Source organism: Lissotriton vulgaris, chromosome 11 (assembly GCF_964263255.1).
Source record: "Lissotriton vulgaris chromosome 11, aLisVul1.2, whole genome shotgun sequence".
Lineage (NCBI taxonomy): Eukaryota > Metazoa > Chordata > Amphibia > Caudata > Salamandridae > Lissotriton > Lissotriton vulgaris.
In genome coordinates, this window is record NC_141699.1 from 942,576,883 (window position 1) to 942,595,306 (window position 18,424).

General features: G+C 41.8%; 1 protein-coding gene across 1 annotated transcript in view; it reads left to right on the plus strand.

The window, feature by feature from the left end:
• The window catches only part of TM4SF18 (transmembrane 4 L six family member 18), a 147,587-nt gene that overhangs the window by 112,457 nt on the left and 16,706 nt on the right, over positions 1–18,424 (plus strand). The window contains exon 3 of the mRNA XM_086944895.1: positions 957–1,099. Within this exon, the coding sequence (XP_086801021.1) occupies positions 957–1,099 (143 nt within the window). The remainder of the gene's footprint in view (positions 1–956; positions 1,100–18,424) is intronic.

Here is an 18,424-nt window from a genome sequence, read left to right on the forward strand (position 1 = left end):
CCCTCCTTATGGCCAAACGTAGCATAGCGATTTGCTGGGGGGGTAAGAAGGCACCGCAGATCAAACAATGGATCAGAGATATGGTGTATTGTAAGGACACTTTGAAACTGTATGAGGAAGGACTACTGCTACGAGCACGTTCAAGAGACTACTGGCATTATTTAGTGGCTTATTTAACTGGGTTGGATGAACAGCTGTAACATGACTGGGATGTAATGTATATAGATGTAGAGTGACATATAAAAATTGTGCCCTGTTGGACATGAAGTGTTGTAATGCAGTAAAGTTGTAAGGGGTATGAATGCCTCATGTTCGGACGCCGGACGTCCTATGTTGTACTTGAAATGCGAATAAAAAAAAAAAAAAAAAAAAAAAGTCTATGATGGAAGGCTACATCTGAAACGCAAATCAGCTTTAACTGAAAAAATTATAATAATACATCATACATAAATCCACAGCCAATTAATGCAATACTGAAATGTTCACATATTCACCTGCCATTTGCAGGAAAACTTTGGTCACCTATTCAGGTTGTATGACATTACCACACACTACTTTACCACGCAAAAATGCTGCTCCTCTCATTTAAACTATGTTGGGGAAATTCCACCAGTAGATTCTTCTCCAGATGTACCACTTAAAAAAAAAAACAACCAGAGGCCGTCTTGATCACCAAGTCACAGGGGCGTACTATGTAATGGGCCATGAGTGGAAATGGATTTCAGACTCTGGAGACCTTTCCCAGTGGATGGTCCAAGTTAGCCTGGAAATGCAACACTCTTTGTTTGGCAATTTGTTAATTTTAGGGGTATTGTAGTTACAAAAATTATATGCATGATTTGACTAACCTAGGTGTATCAATTTTGTGAGAGGGAAATGTTAAAGAAAGTTAAGAAAAACAAATGCTTAAGGTGGTGCACACCAAATACCCCTCTAACTCTCAATTGTTTATTTAGAGGCTTGGGTCCCCAATTATAGCACTGCTTGGAGTTACTTTCTCTGGATACTGCCTCATTATATCCTCACTCGCCCTGTCACAAGGACCATTTTGCAGCACTATCACTGGCTGGATATACCCTTTCAAGGACACACCCGGCAGGTAAGAACCTGCTTATGTGTCAAACATGAATTGAGACAGAGGCAATTTCATGACACACAAATGCTGTTGTCTTCTATTTAATGCATGTGGTGAACAGTCTACAGAGGTGTAAACAGACCCAATGTCAAGAGACCGATTTTGAATCAGTCCTCTTTATACACCGACAGTACTAAGATTTCTGGGTATGTAGTTTATTGTTTCTTAGATTCTGTTATGTTAGTATATATAGGACCTACATTTCCCAGCATGCTAAGTGTTGTTGATTGAAAAATTAGGAGTGGCTGAAAGTCGCTCTTGTTACAAGGGTCTGACAGCAATGCATATATTTGGATTATGCAAGAAAAATCTTACGAAATTCCTGAAGATAGAGGTTGTGTATTTTGCACATACACTTTTTTTTCTTCCGCTTTTTCACATAATTCTTTTTCCACTGAATACTGTTGAAAATCTCTTGGGGGAACTGTGACACTGATGTCTGCTGCTATCACAAGACAGTTTATGCTTGAATGAGTCTTCTGTCATCGTGTTCAGTTTTCACATGAGCTACTGGCCAAGTACATATCACAAATTAAGCATTATTTCACCTCAGTTTAGAAATCTACACTGATGATGCAAGTTAAAAAAAAATGCAATTTTGCACATTCCTACCGTACACTTCATGTAATAGGGTAAAATAATGTTGACTGTAACAGTGTTCACTTCGGAGTCTTCTGTTGTGATCTTTAATAATTATTTGGGATTGAAAAAATGCTATTTGTCATCTTGTTTTCTTGTCTACATGGATTGTGTAAGAGTAGAAGCCAAAACACATGAACTGATTTGAACTTTGCAGGTTTCTACATGGACACAATAAAGTGGATGTTGTTAAAAATGTTTAATCGTTTACAATTTCATTCACTACTTTTCATAAATTCTTGAAATGTCTCTTGAAATAACCTGATAATTTACCAGTAATCTTTATTATGCTGAGTTCTAGTTTTTCTTGTCTTATTCCTTAAACACAAGCGGCAAGTCCTCATCCTGAGAGACAAATTCCTATGGAAGCTCAGGCCAATTTAAACATCCCTACTTAACCAGAAGGTCTTTTTAGATGCTGAGAGGTAAGAGGGAGGAAACAACCACAACTAAATTTCAATACAGTATACCCATTTTGGTTACACAATAACCTGTCAACAACTGAAATTTGTATTAGTAAACTTAAATTATAAATTCAGAAGCAGATTGGTGTAAATCAATCTCAGCATTATAGTATAGAAATATAGGACAAACAGAATGACTCCAAAAATCCTAAAGAGATGTCCTCCATATAATAAAAAGCATACAACTAATTTGGTTGTGATGATGCAAGTAATTTGGAAAAATAATTTAACTTTAAGGGCCTCATTGCGATGTTGGTCGGAAAGGCTCCGAAAGGCATTCGGATTTTCCTAACCTATGTTGGAACCCATGTTTCCGACTGGCTCAGAAACATTTCCAACTGACCGATTATGATTGAAAGTAACCGTTCGGTCTTTCCGATTCGGTTCCTACCCGCATTCGGAGACTCCTAGTCGGTCGTAGTTGAATCGTACAGCTCTATGGACTGTGTTTCCGACGTATTAAGATGTGGGAATCAGTCTGTCCGACATGGAACTCTGTCGGAAACTCTCTTTGGGGCCGTAGCAGGCCCCCTTCACCCGGAGGCCTCCGGTTGGGGCCTGTGGGAGAAACCAGGGGCCCCTCTTTACAACCATGCACAGTGTGGCCGAAACCATGGGTGCCTGCGACAGGGTGCAAGGTTTTTAGCAACCACCAATTTTTTCAATGGGAGCCTGTGCTGTCGGTCAGAACACAGACTTCCATTGAAGTCAATGGGAATCCAACTGAAAGCTGTTTGGAAACATCGTAATCGGTCAGTCAGACTCATTGAACCCGAGTCGGTCGGAATGCTCTCTGACTGACATCGTAATGAGGCCCTAAATTGCATCAAATGATTTTCAAAGGAAAGCATGAACATGCTACCTCTCCCTGCACTTCCTCAGAAAAGGGACAACCCTAAAGTAGGAAGCATAAGTAAAGTGAGAAAGAGAAAGGTATCAGCTCTCAGATTCTTCAGTAGAAGAAACCCCAACGAAGAGTCAAGTAGCATGAAGCCACACAAGGCAGAAGTAGAGGTCGGCACCTCATGAAGTCCTAGGATGTCTCTCTGACCCCCACAACATTATAGCATAAGACATTAGTTGCATTCAAGGTAAATCACGTGATCAGCTCCAGTAACTTTCCACAAATCCAGCACAAATTGGTTTTTGACACCACCTTTCCCTATTGATGTGTTGCTACTCCATTCATCCTTGGCCATTCTTCTCCTCTTAGTCGGGAACTCGCCTCCTTGCTTGTTACAGCGTTTCTCCTTGCTAAGATCCATCTTCTACCTTGCTATATAACTAAAATACAAACCCTCCTATACCAAATAATGAAGCCTAGTCCATACCTGCAGTGTAAATGAAAATGCAAGCAAACACATTCTAGATTGAATGTTACATACGAATTAATTTTAGACTGGAAACCTGAGCTTGCACTGAAACTATGCCTCAAACCGCATAATCATGGCAAATTAGTTGTGCACAGGGTTACAAATACGTGCACAAAAGAGCGAAATAAACTAGTTAATTCCCAAAGACTATTGTGTTTACAGTGGATAGTTTGAAAAATGTCATTTCTATGTATATATGTTGTGTCACCTGTAACCGTCAGTCACAAATCACGATCTACACCACTTGTGTATTCACTGTATATGTGTTTTTGATACATTGGAAAGCATGCCTAATACTCTGTTAAATTAAGATCCATGAGAAAGTTGAATACTAAAGATTTACTTTCCCCGCTTTTGGGGCAGTGTTCATTTATTTGTCTACTTCATATGTATCCCCCATGGGATATATAAGTACATTGATGTATTAAATATTATGTTCAATTGAATTGTTTCTCCCGACAGAACCATTACTGTTTGTTTAGTTTTCTCTCAGAGCATTAATATATACGTTTTTCAGGAATTTCCATTAATCACATTTCTAGGCACACAGATTATATTTCTCATGAGTTTTCACGTGGAGTTCTTAAAATATACAATACCCCAATTTCTCTTAGTATCATTAATCACTCAGAATACATTTGAGTGCTGACTACCCAATTATAATGCACCCCTACAGTATCTAAGAATAAAATAAAAATCACGCCACTCCAACCCTATAGTCTATAACTGAGAAGAAAGACTTTTTCGCTTTTGGATAGTGTAGGTAGCCCCTCTTCCTTTTCTGTACCATGGCCCAGCTCCTTCAACCATAACACGGTCCCTCATTCAATGCGCCAAGAGCGAGATACTAAACCCAAAATATCCCAGAATCACCATTTGCTGTTTCCGAAAAGGGTTTGGGTAATGTAACATATGGCACTGTAGGGGCTTTGTGGACTCCTCAGGGGAATTGAGCTATAGGAGCGAGCAAAGGCAAAGTATGATGCTCAGTTCAGGACAATAAAAGCCCCCATTTCTTAAAAACAATCTACATGGCTGTGTTTGGCTCACCATAAAGATATTGCAGCTAGTTGTTAGCTCCAAGCTTGCCAACAAAGAAGGGTCTTTCTGTGCCAGCAGCACCATTTATATTATGTAGTAGTACTGTGATGTGTTCACCCTGCAGCGCTTATGAATGGCCACAAGGGAGTTATCACTGGCTGCTCCTTCCTAGCAGAGGTCCATCATTCACCTAAGTGGCCAGGTGGCTGAACTCTGCTTTCAATAAGGCATCCCGTCACTCAAAACCTTAATACTGTCCATCCCTTACTACCTCCTACTAGCACAGCGGACTGCCTCTGCTGTCAATTCCAGTATTGCAGCCCACTCACTATTGTTAGAAAATTAGTAGTCCTCAGACCTCTTTAACTGAGGCTCACTCCTGCTAGTGCCTCAACAAGCCCTGTTACATTGACCCCCAATCTCAGATGAGTGGTAACAGTACAGAAACATAATGAGCATGTCTGGTTGCAGTACAAAAATGGTTGTCAATGCTGTGGTTCCAAAGCGCCTGTAGCCCGCTCAGTGCATCACAGCTGTTCTCTATGGAAAGCATTCTCTACATGGTACAGTAGCCGGCTGCAATAATGATTCCAAGCATGGGTGGTAAGTTGAATTTAAGACATTCCCCTTAAAAATGACCTAAAGTTTCACAAATGTACGTACCAGTATAAGCATTTGAACTATCAGGGCTTTAAGTGGGCCGGGGTCTGTCCGGGTCTGAGGACCGGCAGTTATTTTCAGGGGCCCTCAAAACGGGTCTCTATCGGGCTCTATTTTTGGGCCTCCCAAAGGTAGTCTGTTTTAATTTTTTCTTGGACTGCAGTGAGAGCATGCACATTGATGTGCGCATGCTTATTTTGCTCACTCCCGAGTAGTGGAGGTCAAGGCATGACGTCATGCCAGGTGAGCTGCGTTGTAGGAGGAAGGGAAATCCTTTAAAGAGAGCCATTTTCTCTCAGTATTACCCTTCTCATTTTGCAGTTACTAACAGCCATTGACATTGACAAAGCCAATAGTCCTGACTTGTAGGTGTGATGTTACTTGTTGTATCATATATCTGGATGCAATGACAGAGACAGCAAAATACATGTCGAGCGTCACACTAGGCTAATTACAGATTTTTGGCTTACGTGGTTTCAAGCCAGGCCCTTAATTACATAGGCCACGCACCTTTGAAAGACCCCCCGTTTTTCATCCCACTTAAAGCCCTGCAAACAATTAAGTGGGCTAATCAAAAACAACATGACTGCCCATGGTGCCAATGAGGAAGGGGCTCGAACAAGCCATGGGCTGAGGGGGACAAACCGGAAGCCCCTTTCAATTCATCATGTATATGTCTATATCTAAGTTGTGTGGTGATATGAGATGTGTTTAAGTAGGTAAATCTGCCTATAACCAGACCTAAATAGAAAGACCAATTTGCAAGGATACTTTTGGATTTACTTGCATAAGCAAAGGGTTTGAACATGCGTGCAATGGTAGAATCGCACAAGGCAAAATCATGATTATAGAACTTCTCGAGATACTACATTCACAATCCTTTGTGTGGAATTTTTTCTCATAATCATATGCATGTTAGATAGGCCAAAGAACGTTAAAAAAATCAATCACCATCTTACAAAAGACTGTTAAACCAAAGTTAACAAAGTCAATCTGCATTTTATTCAACACTGGTAATTAATCCTTACACCTTAGGCATGCCTTAGTGCAAGGCAGCGCAAGCGGGAGCACGTTTGGGGAATTGAACTGTAGTGGAAAATGGCTGCTGCAGGAGATGACCTTTTCACGATGCCTAAATAAATGCCAAGGGGTTTTGTTTCTTCAGAACTCCAGGAATAGCAATACAGACAAGCATTGGCAAAGCCAATCAGTCTGGCGTTGGCGGGCAGTTTTTTGGCCTTTCCAATTTTTGTTATATTTCGACATTGCTTTTGTACATTTTTCCTGTTGAGGGTGATGCTAGGTGCTTAACAATATATATTAAACAAAATGCCTAAAAGCATAAATATTTTTTTGTCTCAAAAAGCTCTGGAGTACAAAGAAATACTTTGTGTGTGGATGTGCTTCTTGTGAAAGAGCAGAATTAGCTCATTCACAAAAAGTTAGCCAATGATCGAAGTGGGCTGATCCACTGCCCAGGCGGTATGCTCTCAGGAGTGGAAAAAAATTGTAAATGGCAAACAACAGATCATCAGATGAAAAGGACGTGTTGAAAGCCCTTACAAGGAAGTATATTATACATATCATTTTATCAAAATCAAAAGGTCTTGGCTAATACCAGGCCTAACAAAAGGGGGTCCGCATGACTGCCATACTCTTTCTACAACATGAGCAGATGCACTGGCTAGATCAGCTCGAGCAGTCTTTTTCCACTTTTCGTAGAGCGGCAGCATAGTCTCCGGTGTGGCAATTTAATTTAACAGATTCAGCGCTATGTTCTAATGCAAAAAGAGACTTGTGAACAATCAGTGTTCCATTATGAACGTTCATTTTAGTTGACCGTGTAATGCTGCTATCCAGTATTCATTACATTTACATACATTAGAACTTAAAAGCACAAGCTCTAATCATGTGTGCAACCTACTATTGTATTTTTGACCTGGCTGATACAGCTCAAGAGACAGCTAAAACCTATAAAAAGCACAAAAAAAAGTAATTAACTGACAGGAGCTATGACAATCTCTTGTTTACTTTTCACTATCATGGATTCCAAAATTGATAGATTGCTAAAGCTGTTTGATGATTGCCTTCTATTGAAACTATACATGTGTGCTTGTTACCGTATTGTTAAAGAATTATACTGCTTGACATCACTGTTTTAAACTTTAAGCCATCACAAGACCTTTTCAACATGCTCTGCAGTAATAAAATCCCTTCCTTATTCAGCAACTCATGGCCAATAAACAAACTCTGACCTCTTGGCCTGCTGTCACCAAGGTTGCAATGGCTACTACCATAAAGACCATCACTTGGGGGCTCGATTTGACCTTTGCCCCATCATGCTTTCACCAAAGGACCAAACTCATCCTCAACGCCTCCATCAACTCATTCTTGGACAATTGGAAACATGTCACCGTTATGCCCCATCTCAAGAAACCATCCTCTGACCCAGCCATGCTTTCCATCTACAAGACTCATGCACCTCCTACCATACCAGGCAAAAGTGTTAGAGAAACTAATCAACCAACGCTTCACTGCCCACCTCAGCAACCACCTCCTCAAAGCCACGCAGTCCGTATTGAGGCCTAACCCAGTTCAGAAACAGCACTCATCACGTCACAAACAACATATGCATGATCCTTGACAGCCCTCATTCTTCTGCTCCTCTCTGCGGCATTTAACATGATCCCTTACTCTATTCTCATCAGGTGGCTGCGCGAGTTTGGCATCTAAAGACCCGCTCTCCGCTGGACCTTCTCCTTCTTAACGGCTAAGACACAAGTTGTAAGCCTGACCCCTTTTTCCACTGAAGCCCACAATCCCATCTGTGGAGTGCCTCATTCATTCTCACTCAGCCTCACCCTGTTCAAGACAATCATGATCCCTCTAACCAACATCATCTGTTAAACAAGAGCAACATCCTCTCCTGTGCAGATGACATGCAAATCATACTCTCTCTCTAGGAAAAAATTACAACACAATAAACAAGTTAATCGCTGGCATGTCTGAATTTGATTACTGGATGAAATCAAACAGTCTCAAACTCAACACAGACAAGACAGAAGTAGTGATCTTCGACAAGAACACCCCACCATGGGACTCCATTTGTTGGCTGGACAAACTCTGGCCCAATCCCACACCAAGAACCAATACCAGGAAGCTCAGGATAATCAACAGCAAACTAGACATGACCATACAAGTCACTCGCTGTCACTGCAACCTGCTTCCATACTATGAAGATTGATAATGCGGAAATTTCAGGGAAATCTCTCGTTGGAAATTTAGAAAATGTGGCACCATTACCATTAATTAACATTACCCTTGTTTCCGCTCAAGGTGATAAATCTTTGCCACCGTATTTTGAACAAAAGAATTCCTTCATAAACATGGGCAAATAATTAAATGCAAATAAACATTTTAACCAATAATGAGAGTTGTGAGTTTGTTTCAAAGGAATTTATTTTCTAATTAATATTTAAGATTCTCTGACTCTTCATTAATTAGTCAGGCAAAAAATAAGGTTACAGAATTGATAATAGAAAACAATTGTTAGTACAGAGCATATTATAATTTCCATGAAGCGCATTCCATAATGGAAAAAATCCCTATTCTAAAAAAATGAGGCTCACATGATGTCAATCAGAACTCAGGAAGAGTTCAAGTATAGAAGCAAGAGTGAGATTAGCATGAAGCTAAATCAATAATTAATAATTGCAGAATCTCCCATAAAGAGAAATAAAGCATAGAACAAATAAACATTGGCAAAGGCAGTTAGTCAAAGCATAAAGCTTTGGGATTTTAATAAACGTGAGTATGGAGCAAAACCTGCATCTAATCTGCCTTCGTCTGCCTCCATTCTGCTCTACATCAAGGTCTGTCCTCTACTTCCCTGCATCTGAAAATCACATCTGCTCTCCTCCCTTCAGTTTTACTTTGAAGTCTGAAACTCCACTGCAGCCTTCAATCTCTAAATCTGTCTGAGTCTATCTCTCACATAGGTCTCTGAAAGGGTTCTGAAACTCCTAAACTAGGAATACGTTTATATAAAAAATACTGTTACAAAGCATGGGGCATGATTTTTATTCTGCCTCCAACTGGAATCCAATATTCTCTAAAATGACAACTCTACCCCTCTGCTGTCTGCGCACGTCATTAATCAGGTAGGCGAAAATTCTTCCCCAGCACATTCTGACGTCATCTAACCTTCTTTTAAAGAAACATTTTATTTTAACTAAACACATAACATTAGGTGCAAAAGAACTTATTAATTAAACAAGAATCATTAAAGCACAACATGATAATGCACTTTTAAAATACGTGTGTCTTCTATTCACTCTAAAGCAAAGAATTAAAAGACGCTTTGTTTAAACATTTCCAGCAACTAAATAGACAAGGCTTCGAGGTTACATGCTGTAAATTATGCCAAGCATTCTCTCTTTCACATGGAGAAATTTATTTGCTCATCTCGAAGGCCAACTGGAGCTTTCAGACTAAAGCCTATGAATATCAAAACCTCATGTTTTCATTTTGCAGCACCAGCTGTCTGCATGCCACTTTTTACATGCAGTTTTATGTCTGTAGACCAAAGCAGGTTTGAATGCTTGCATTCTATAGGAAATGTTAACGCTCTTTCAGGATGCTGGGGAAGATCTTCAAATAGCTCCCAAGCATCAATAGAAAAACTGTCACTCGTGCCCTAGTCACCAGCAAATTGGACTATGGGGACCCTCTCTATGTCTGGATCACCAGGCAACTTACAAGAAGACTAAAAACCACCCAGATCTCGGCAGCCGGATTCATCGTCAATCTCTCACGCAGAACTCACATCACGCTCAGGGATTTACACTGGTTCCCGAAACACAAAGGTGCTCAATTCACACTCTTCACACAGATATTCAAGGCACTACACAACTCAAACCCCACTTACCTGAATAGCCACATTGCCTTCCACCAACCACCCAAACACCTCAGCTCCACAGTATTCCTACTCGCACACATCCCACTGACACACAAAACCTAATTAGGAGGATGGGCATTCTCTCACATCCCTCCTAACTTGTGGAGCGAACTCCTACTCCACATCAGAGTCTTCTGCACGAAGCTGAAGACCTGGCTTTCTACCATAGGCAGGGCTAAGCACACAACACCCAGCTCAGCGCCAGGATACCCTTGCGAATAAGAGTGCACTTTACAAATATGCATAACATAACACAATATCATTGGTAGGTAAATTAAAGAACCACAATCTGTTACATAACAATCACACTGCTAGGGGTTATGGCAAAGACTTGATTACAGAGTTGAACTGGTCTTTAGGGCAATCAGGCACATACGAAGGGCTGTTCTCACAAGTAAGTGTGTAGGGTGTTTTTATTGCAGTTAGTGGACCTATTTTATGATCTGCTAGGCCAGGTGACACTATTGTTTTCCTTGATAGTAACTCAGAAAAAACAAAGCCCCCGTGTCACACACCACACCCAAAATATTCTTGTTAACGAAATATCGTAAAACCCCTGTAGCATAACCTGTTCTAGGCAGCCTGCCTGCTTTGGTACCACTCAGGCTCAGGCAACTGCAAGGGAATATATCCAAAAAAGGGATTCTGGTGCCAAAAGATACAACGCTTCTCAACAAGGGAACATTTGTAAAAAATGTAAAGGGAGTTCCTCATGGACGCAACCACCAGGAGCACATCGGCTAATGCTAACCAACTAGTTTGTTCTATCATCATTGGCACATTCCTGTTCAGGCAGGAAGACCGCATTAGTATGTATGTCTCTATCTATACTGGGTGTGTGTGAGATAGACTAATTTAACTCTCAACCATTACATACATCTCCTGAACCCTATTGAATGAAGGTCCTCAAACTAAGAGTTAATTCCTTCCTCTTGATGCAAAAATATATAAAAGTGAGTTCATGTGGTATCCCTCACAATCTTAGTTTAAATTTGCTTATTACATTTTACATTTTTTAATATATTTCAGGTCAGGTCTTACATCAGACAACATTTGTAAATTTTCATATACAGAATAATGTCCAGTGTACACATACTAGTTGTGATGCCTGAGTGAATGAAATGTAAACATTATGTAACATAACATTGATGCAAAATGAAGACAGCTAATTTTAACTCCTTCCCGCTTTTGATTGAATAAAATTGCAAACCATATGAGCATTTATCTATCATCTTTATATACGCCCACCTCACCTTCATCTTTACACCTTTATTGCACAATATCCATTCACATATAAATCGCCACTCTTGCTTCATGAATAGTCCACAATCAACTTAGATAGGTGTGAGGGGCACACAATGCCCTTAGCTCTACACGCTTCATCTACTAACTTTTACTTCCACTTTGGTCTCTCCCAACTTATTGCTATTTGTTAGTTCTTACTCCTCATCCTGTTCTTGAGTAGTGCCCTGTGTTTCAGAGTAGTCTTGCCAGGATGTACAGAAAGCTGGCAATATCTCAACCCACTCTGCCACCAGCAGTTGTTTTGTATCCCCATTGTACATTGTATCTTCACGATGAAGCACTGGGCTTTCCGCCTGTGCCCAGCAGAGAAGTGATTGAAACCAGGCCTTTGCAGCTGGAGGCTCAGGGGATGTCCAGCACCTAGTGAGAAGCCTTTTATCAACAATGAGTCCCAGGTCTATGTTTTGGGTCGTCACTCTGTACATTTTGGGCCTTTGATAGAGACCTAGTATACATATTTCCCACGACCAATCTAGTGTGCATCCCTTGCAGTGAACTACATGGTAAGTGACTGTTTTCCAGTAGGATCGCATGGCTGTACAGGCCATAGCATGTGTGAGAGATATCCACCTATCTCACTACATCTGGGGCATTTGGCATCATTGCGATTGAAGTATTGATTGATCTTGGCTGGGGTCATATAGGTTCTGTGTGTTATGAAATATTGGATTAGTCGGAATCTAGCATTTCGGGGGATGTGTGTGGAACCCTCTAGGATATCCTCCCATTCCTGTTCTGTGCTAGGCCGTTGCAGGTCTGCTTCCCAGTGGGCCCAGAGGGATAACAGTGGAGGTGTTGTGTTCAATCTCAGAGAGTCCGCCAACCATCTGGTGAGGTGTTGGCCTGTGCCCAGCTCATGCAGATACTGTACTGTCAAGTGTGATGTGGGTTCTTGCGCTATGTCTCCCCATATCGTGAACAGCACCCATACTATCACCGCATGTAACATGAATTGGCCTTACGATAGGTTGGATTCTTCAGCAAGTGTGTCCCCCAGGTCATACCTATGTAGAGCAGCAAATAAAAATCCCCACTCTAGGGTGTCGAACGCCTTCTCTAAGTCAAGGACCAAACACCTGAGTGCGCCCAATATTCCCTTGAGTAGTGTGCCACCCTGAATAAACGTCTCAGATTTAGCGACGTGCAGCGAGCTGGCACGAACCCATTTTGGTCTGCATGTATCAACTGTGATACAACTAGGGCTTGCTTACTCGCCAGTATTTTGGTGAGGTCCTTGTAGTCCATATTTAGTAGTGCCAATGGATGATACAAGCCAATTGTTTCCACATTTCTATCAGGCTTGGGTAGCGACACTAGCAAGGGTGGTATCCCTCACAATCTTTAATGTGTATGTCCAGGCTCATGATTAAAAACACACTAGCATGTTTTGACCAAAGTGTAAATAATGGCCAACATGTTTCATTGCCATAGTTAACTTACAGGCAAATTTATCTGACTAACCGTGGACAATGCGACCAGTTTAAAAAGTAAATAAGAACCATGAGCTGTCTACAGGGCCAGAGGGCGATGATCTAACTAAACACACTGGTTTGGTTATGAGTTAGTTTTGAGTGGAGTGTGCCCTGGTGTCCTGTTGTTCCCCTATGACTCCTCCATTTGTGGTTCTTGATATTAAAACAAACATTGCCTGCAGCAAGCCGAAATCTATTCAGTCTTCTATTCCTTGCAAAACACCTGTACAGAATAGCTTCACAAGTTCAAAACTGCCCCAATTTGCATACATGAGCCACTTTTTTAGATTTTTCATTCACTAATGGGGCACTTTTAATATGGTGTCAGTGCCTATTTCCTGTCCCAGTTCGACCCTGCTTGCTTATATCTCCTTACACTCATTCAGACATAAACCCCACTAGAAAACACACTATTTCCACTGTGGACCATTGCACACCCTTGGTAGATCCAAGTGTGTCCAAGCACTCTCTTATTGAGTGGATCTCCAACAATATCAGTAATCATCAAGACCAAACAGATTATAACAAGGGAAGGCATATAGCAGTTCAAAGGCGGATACCAGCGAACCCCTGCCAAGGAAAAACAAGAAGAAACGAAAGACACTGACTGAAACTGGCCAGGACAGAAATATCATCCTGCTTCATTCATTCTCAGCAGCATGAAATAGTCTATATGAGACACTACCAAAATGGCATCTTCTATTTAATGATACCAGCATTAAGGATAATATTAAAGCAGCATGCGTGGAAGGAGCATTTGCCGAGGGCCCAGTTCGGCACTTAGCCATTTCCCTTTCTGAAGCCTACAGAACCACTAATCCAAAAACATGATACCACTATGTAACCAAAATGGAGGAGGGCAAGAATTGTAGTGGCAGACACCCTAAAGCTTGGCTTGAATCCATGTATTTCTGGTTCAACCCTATTAAAAGATATGAACAGAGATACCCAGATTGCAAGTGGACAGTGTACTAAAAATGCCAAGGAAGTACTACATATTTGCAATTAGGTAGGATGATATATGATATTACAGTTACTAGGAAGGTGAAATGTAATAGCCAAACAGAATGAGTTAAGCAATCTACAGCCAGCAATGCAGATAATAAAAAGCAGGGCTGGCTTTAGCGGTTGTGGCACACAGCGCGACAGTCGTTGTTGGTGCTCTACCATCGGCCTTCTTCTCCACGGATTCCCGTCTGGAGAAGCACAAATTCAGTATTTAAAACGTACCGCAGTGGTTGGCTTTACTAATAAGAATGTATTTCTACCCAAATGAACCCTTTTCCCACGTAGAATTAGGACAATGAAAGACTGGAAAAAAACATAATGTTCTAAACTATACCATGCAGTAGGCTTGCAGCTTTTTGATGACAGTTCATAGCTCAGTATGCTATATTATGATTGCAATTTATGAACTGCAAGGAACAAAAGGGTCTCTGTGACAAAAGCAGTAACCTACTGAGCAACCCATATAATATACAGCTCAGTGATTTGTATGGTACATGTTCTTTGGAGCAGGCATATTAGCCCTCTGTGCTACTTTATTACGAGTCAAAACTACCACTAGTCAAAACTCCCTCTCTCCAATTGGAACATTATTTACCAGAGTTATCTTGACACTTGTATTGTTGTCTGAAAATTGCTGGACACACAAGAAACTCCAGCAGGTGCTTTTTAATCCTGTGTTGTCATGCATGATTCACAGTACCATGTGGCATCCTTGATAACATTTTGGGAATGTAAGTGTTAATTAAGAAGATGACCAACGCCACGGATATGAGCCTTTTTGCCAGTTTTCTTGATTGCAATGTGACTTCTGATAGTGTAGATCATGGGTGGCTATGGGCAAAGCTGACAACATGGTGGCTCATAGCATCAAGCTTAGTAAAAGCAATACAATCACTATATGAAGGAACATGAATGCAGGTCAAGATAGGGCTGTTTTGTCATATCTCTGATATAGTCAAGACAAATAAAAGACTAAGAGTCCGGTTTATATGTTGGCGGCATGTATACAGCAATGTAGTAAACATACAGCACAAAGGTCCATCCACCTGATTTAAATGCAGACAGACCTTTGGTATTGCTACGACGGTGACTTCTCCATCACCACCATCACCAATCCTCTTGGACAGCCCGACAGAGGAAGAGCCGTCTGAAAACGGCTACATGTACGCCATCCCAATTTTGATTGGCAGACATGTAGCGATTTTTCTACAGTTAAATGCAAATAATGCTCTCTCTGCCATGGGAGAGTAGTTCCATGGTGAGGGGAGCGTTACTTTTTTTTATTTTCAAAAACAGAAGCCCATTTTAGGATTTTCTTTTTGAAAATAGAAAAAAAACAGTTTAGTGCAAGGCACTGTTATATTAATGGTGCCTTGACCAAACTGTTAAAAGCATTGATAGGATACATCAGGATGGCAGATCCTGGCAATGCTTTATAAATGAATGCCAGCTGGGTGGTCACTTATAAATCTGGCAGGCAGGCCCTCCACCAAGATGACAGAGTAATTGACTCCGTCACACTAGCGCAGTAGTCTTAAAATGTTTTAATGCTGTGCCCCCAGTGGAAAAAAAATCACCAGGGATCCCCCTCAAAATGTTTCACAATTATTCTATTAAATTGCCAATTTTTAAGTATGTTTAGACTTATTTAAACAGCGCAGTCAAGTTCTTGTTTTGAAGAATATTTGGAGTACCTTCCCTTTTGACTCCTTCTCCCAGCCAGGATATAAATGACAAAAGATGTTAGTGATGGCCCCTTACAGAGTGGTTTGTGGCACTATTTATTTTCTGCTGAAAACAAAGCACCATTATCAGCAAATGTATTCCTCTGGCCAGAGCCTGGCGCCATTCCTGGGATCACTTTGGGCCCCCCTAGGGGGGGTCTGTCCCCAGTTTGAAGATCCATGCCCTAGCGGAACAACAGGCCGTCCGCCAGAATATAAATCAGGCCGAAAGCATGGTTGTGTAATGGCACACTGCTTTTTAGTCTTTACACAGCAGATCTTGGCATAGCACTATGAAAAGAAAGGTCTTTTCCACCCAAATTAGACACACAAATCATACCCAGATTGTGCTATATGTTGATGACTTAGTCATCCTTGACCTGACTCCTATTGGCTTGTTAGAGCGTTGCAGCAAGTAGATCGATACAATCAGGAAAATCATGTGCCGGTCACTCCTAGCAAAACAATTGAAATCCTGTGAAGGGCCTCAAGAGGTTGAGGAAGCTCTTCTCGACCTTCCGAGGCCCCAAAAAATAATGGAAATCCCTCTCCTGTTTACAGCAGAGATATTTCGTGCCCCTGTACTCATGACGGAATGGTTCGGTCATGAGCACAGGAGCACCGGTGCAAATGACGGAACCATTCCGTCATGAGCACCGAAGGGGTTAATGAAAACTAGTACTTAATTTGTGCAGTTGATTTCTGGTGCTCGGCACCAGCATTTAATTGTCAACACTGGGACTCCTGCCAGTCTGCCACGTGGTGGCACTATTTGTCTGATTTAGAGCTGAGCATAGCAACAGTTGTATATTGATAAAAAATACATCAAAACATAACTATAATACCTGCTGCCCGAGCCATCTTTATGTAAATGTAAATGTCCAATATTTGTAAAGCGCAAACAATTACTCGAAGATGTCAAGGCGTTGGGGGCCATAGGGAAGATTAAGCAAGCTATTGCCCTGAGTCACATGGTGCTGGGCAGACCCCTGCTGCCGGAGCCAGGGATTAAACCGTGAACCCCAGCATCCAGGGTCAGTCGCCGTGGCCGCTGCGCCACACCTCTTCAACTTGGGAGAAGTATCGTTGGGAAGGGGAGAATCTCTCCTTTCCAATGGTACCCTTCCCTAGTGGATCCCTGCTTGGGGAATTTTAAATTCAGGGGTGAGGTCAGCCCAGAATGGGCATGGTAATGCCCACATCTCTCCCCAAAAATGCCAAAGACTTTTTACCCCCCGGGGGTGGATGGGGTCTGAATGCACTCTAGGTGCTAGCGATTACGCTGGCTTTTTTTATGCGTTGGGGGCTGCCTAGAATGGGCATACTAATGCCCCCACCGCCCAAAAAATAGCCACAGTATTTCTGTCCCCCTTGGAGGCAAATTGGGGCAACCCAAACTGCCTAGCTGTAGATTTTATAACCCTAGCCTGCCGGCACCTAGGGAAACCTAGCAAACCTATATATTTTTGAATACTAGATACCCAGGGGAATCCAGGATGGGGTGACTTGTCTGGCTCTTACCAGGTTCTGTTACCCAGAATCCCTTGCAAACCTCACAATTTGTCCAAAAAAACACATTTTCCTCACATTTCTGGGGTGAAAAGTTTTGGAATCTGTGTGGATCCACATAATTCCACCCAAACTGCATTCCCCAAAGTCTTGCAAAATAAATGGTACCTCACATGTGTGGGTAGGCCTAGTGCCTGCAACAGGAAACGGCTCAAAGCGCAATGTGGACACACCAAATTTTACAGTGAAAACTGACACAATTTTGATAAGTGCCTACCTGTAGATTTTGAACCCTAGCTCTGCCAGCACCTAGGAAAACCTAGAAAACCTATACATTTTTTTAAACTGGACACCCAGGGGTATCCAGGATGGGGTGACTTGATTGGCTCTCACTAGGTTCTGTTACCCAGAATCCCCTGCAAACCTCAAACTTTGTAAAAAAAACACATTTTCCTCACATTTCTGTGGTGGAAAGTTCTGGAATCTTCATGCATCCACAAAGTTCCACCCACCCCGCTTTCCCCAAAGTCTTACAAGAAAAATGGTACCTCACTTGTGTGGGTAAGCCTTGTGCCCGCGACAGGAAACGGCCCAAAACACCGTGGACACAACACATTTTCACAGTGAAAACTGACCCTTTTTTTGCAAAGTGCCTGGCGGTAGATTTTGAACCCTATTTCTGCCGGCACCTAGGGAAACCTAGCAAACCTATACATATGTTTAAACTAGACACCCAGGGGAATCCAGTATGGAGTGACTTGTCTGACTATCACCAGGTTCTGTTACCCAGAATCCCTTGCAAACCTCAAAATGTGTCTAAAAACAAATTTTCCTCACATTTCTGTGGTGGAAAGTTCTGGAATCTGTGTGGATCCACAAAATTCCACCCAGCGCGTATTCCCCAAAGTCTTCTAAGAATAATGGTACCTCACTTGTGTGGGTGAGTCAATTACCCGGGACATGCAAGGGCCAAAAACTATTGAAGCGACTTCAAAATGACCTATCACAAAACAACCTGGTTCTGCCAGGGGGGTCCCATGAGTCTTTGGCCCCGGGCTCGACGGCCATCTAGGGAAACCTACCAAACCCACACATTTCTGAAAACTGGATACCTGGGAGATTCTAGCAAGGTATGGC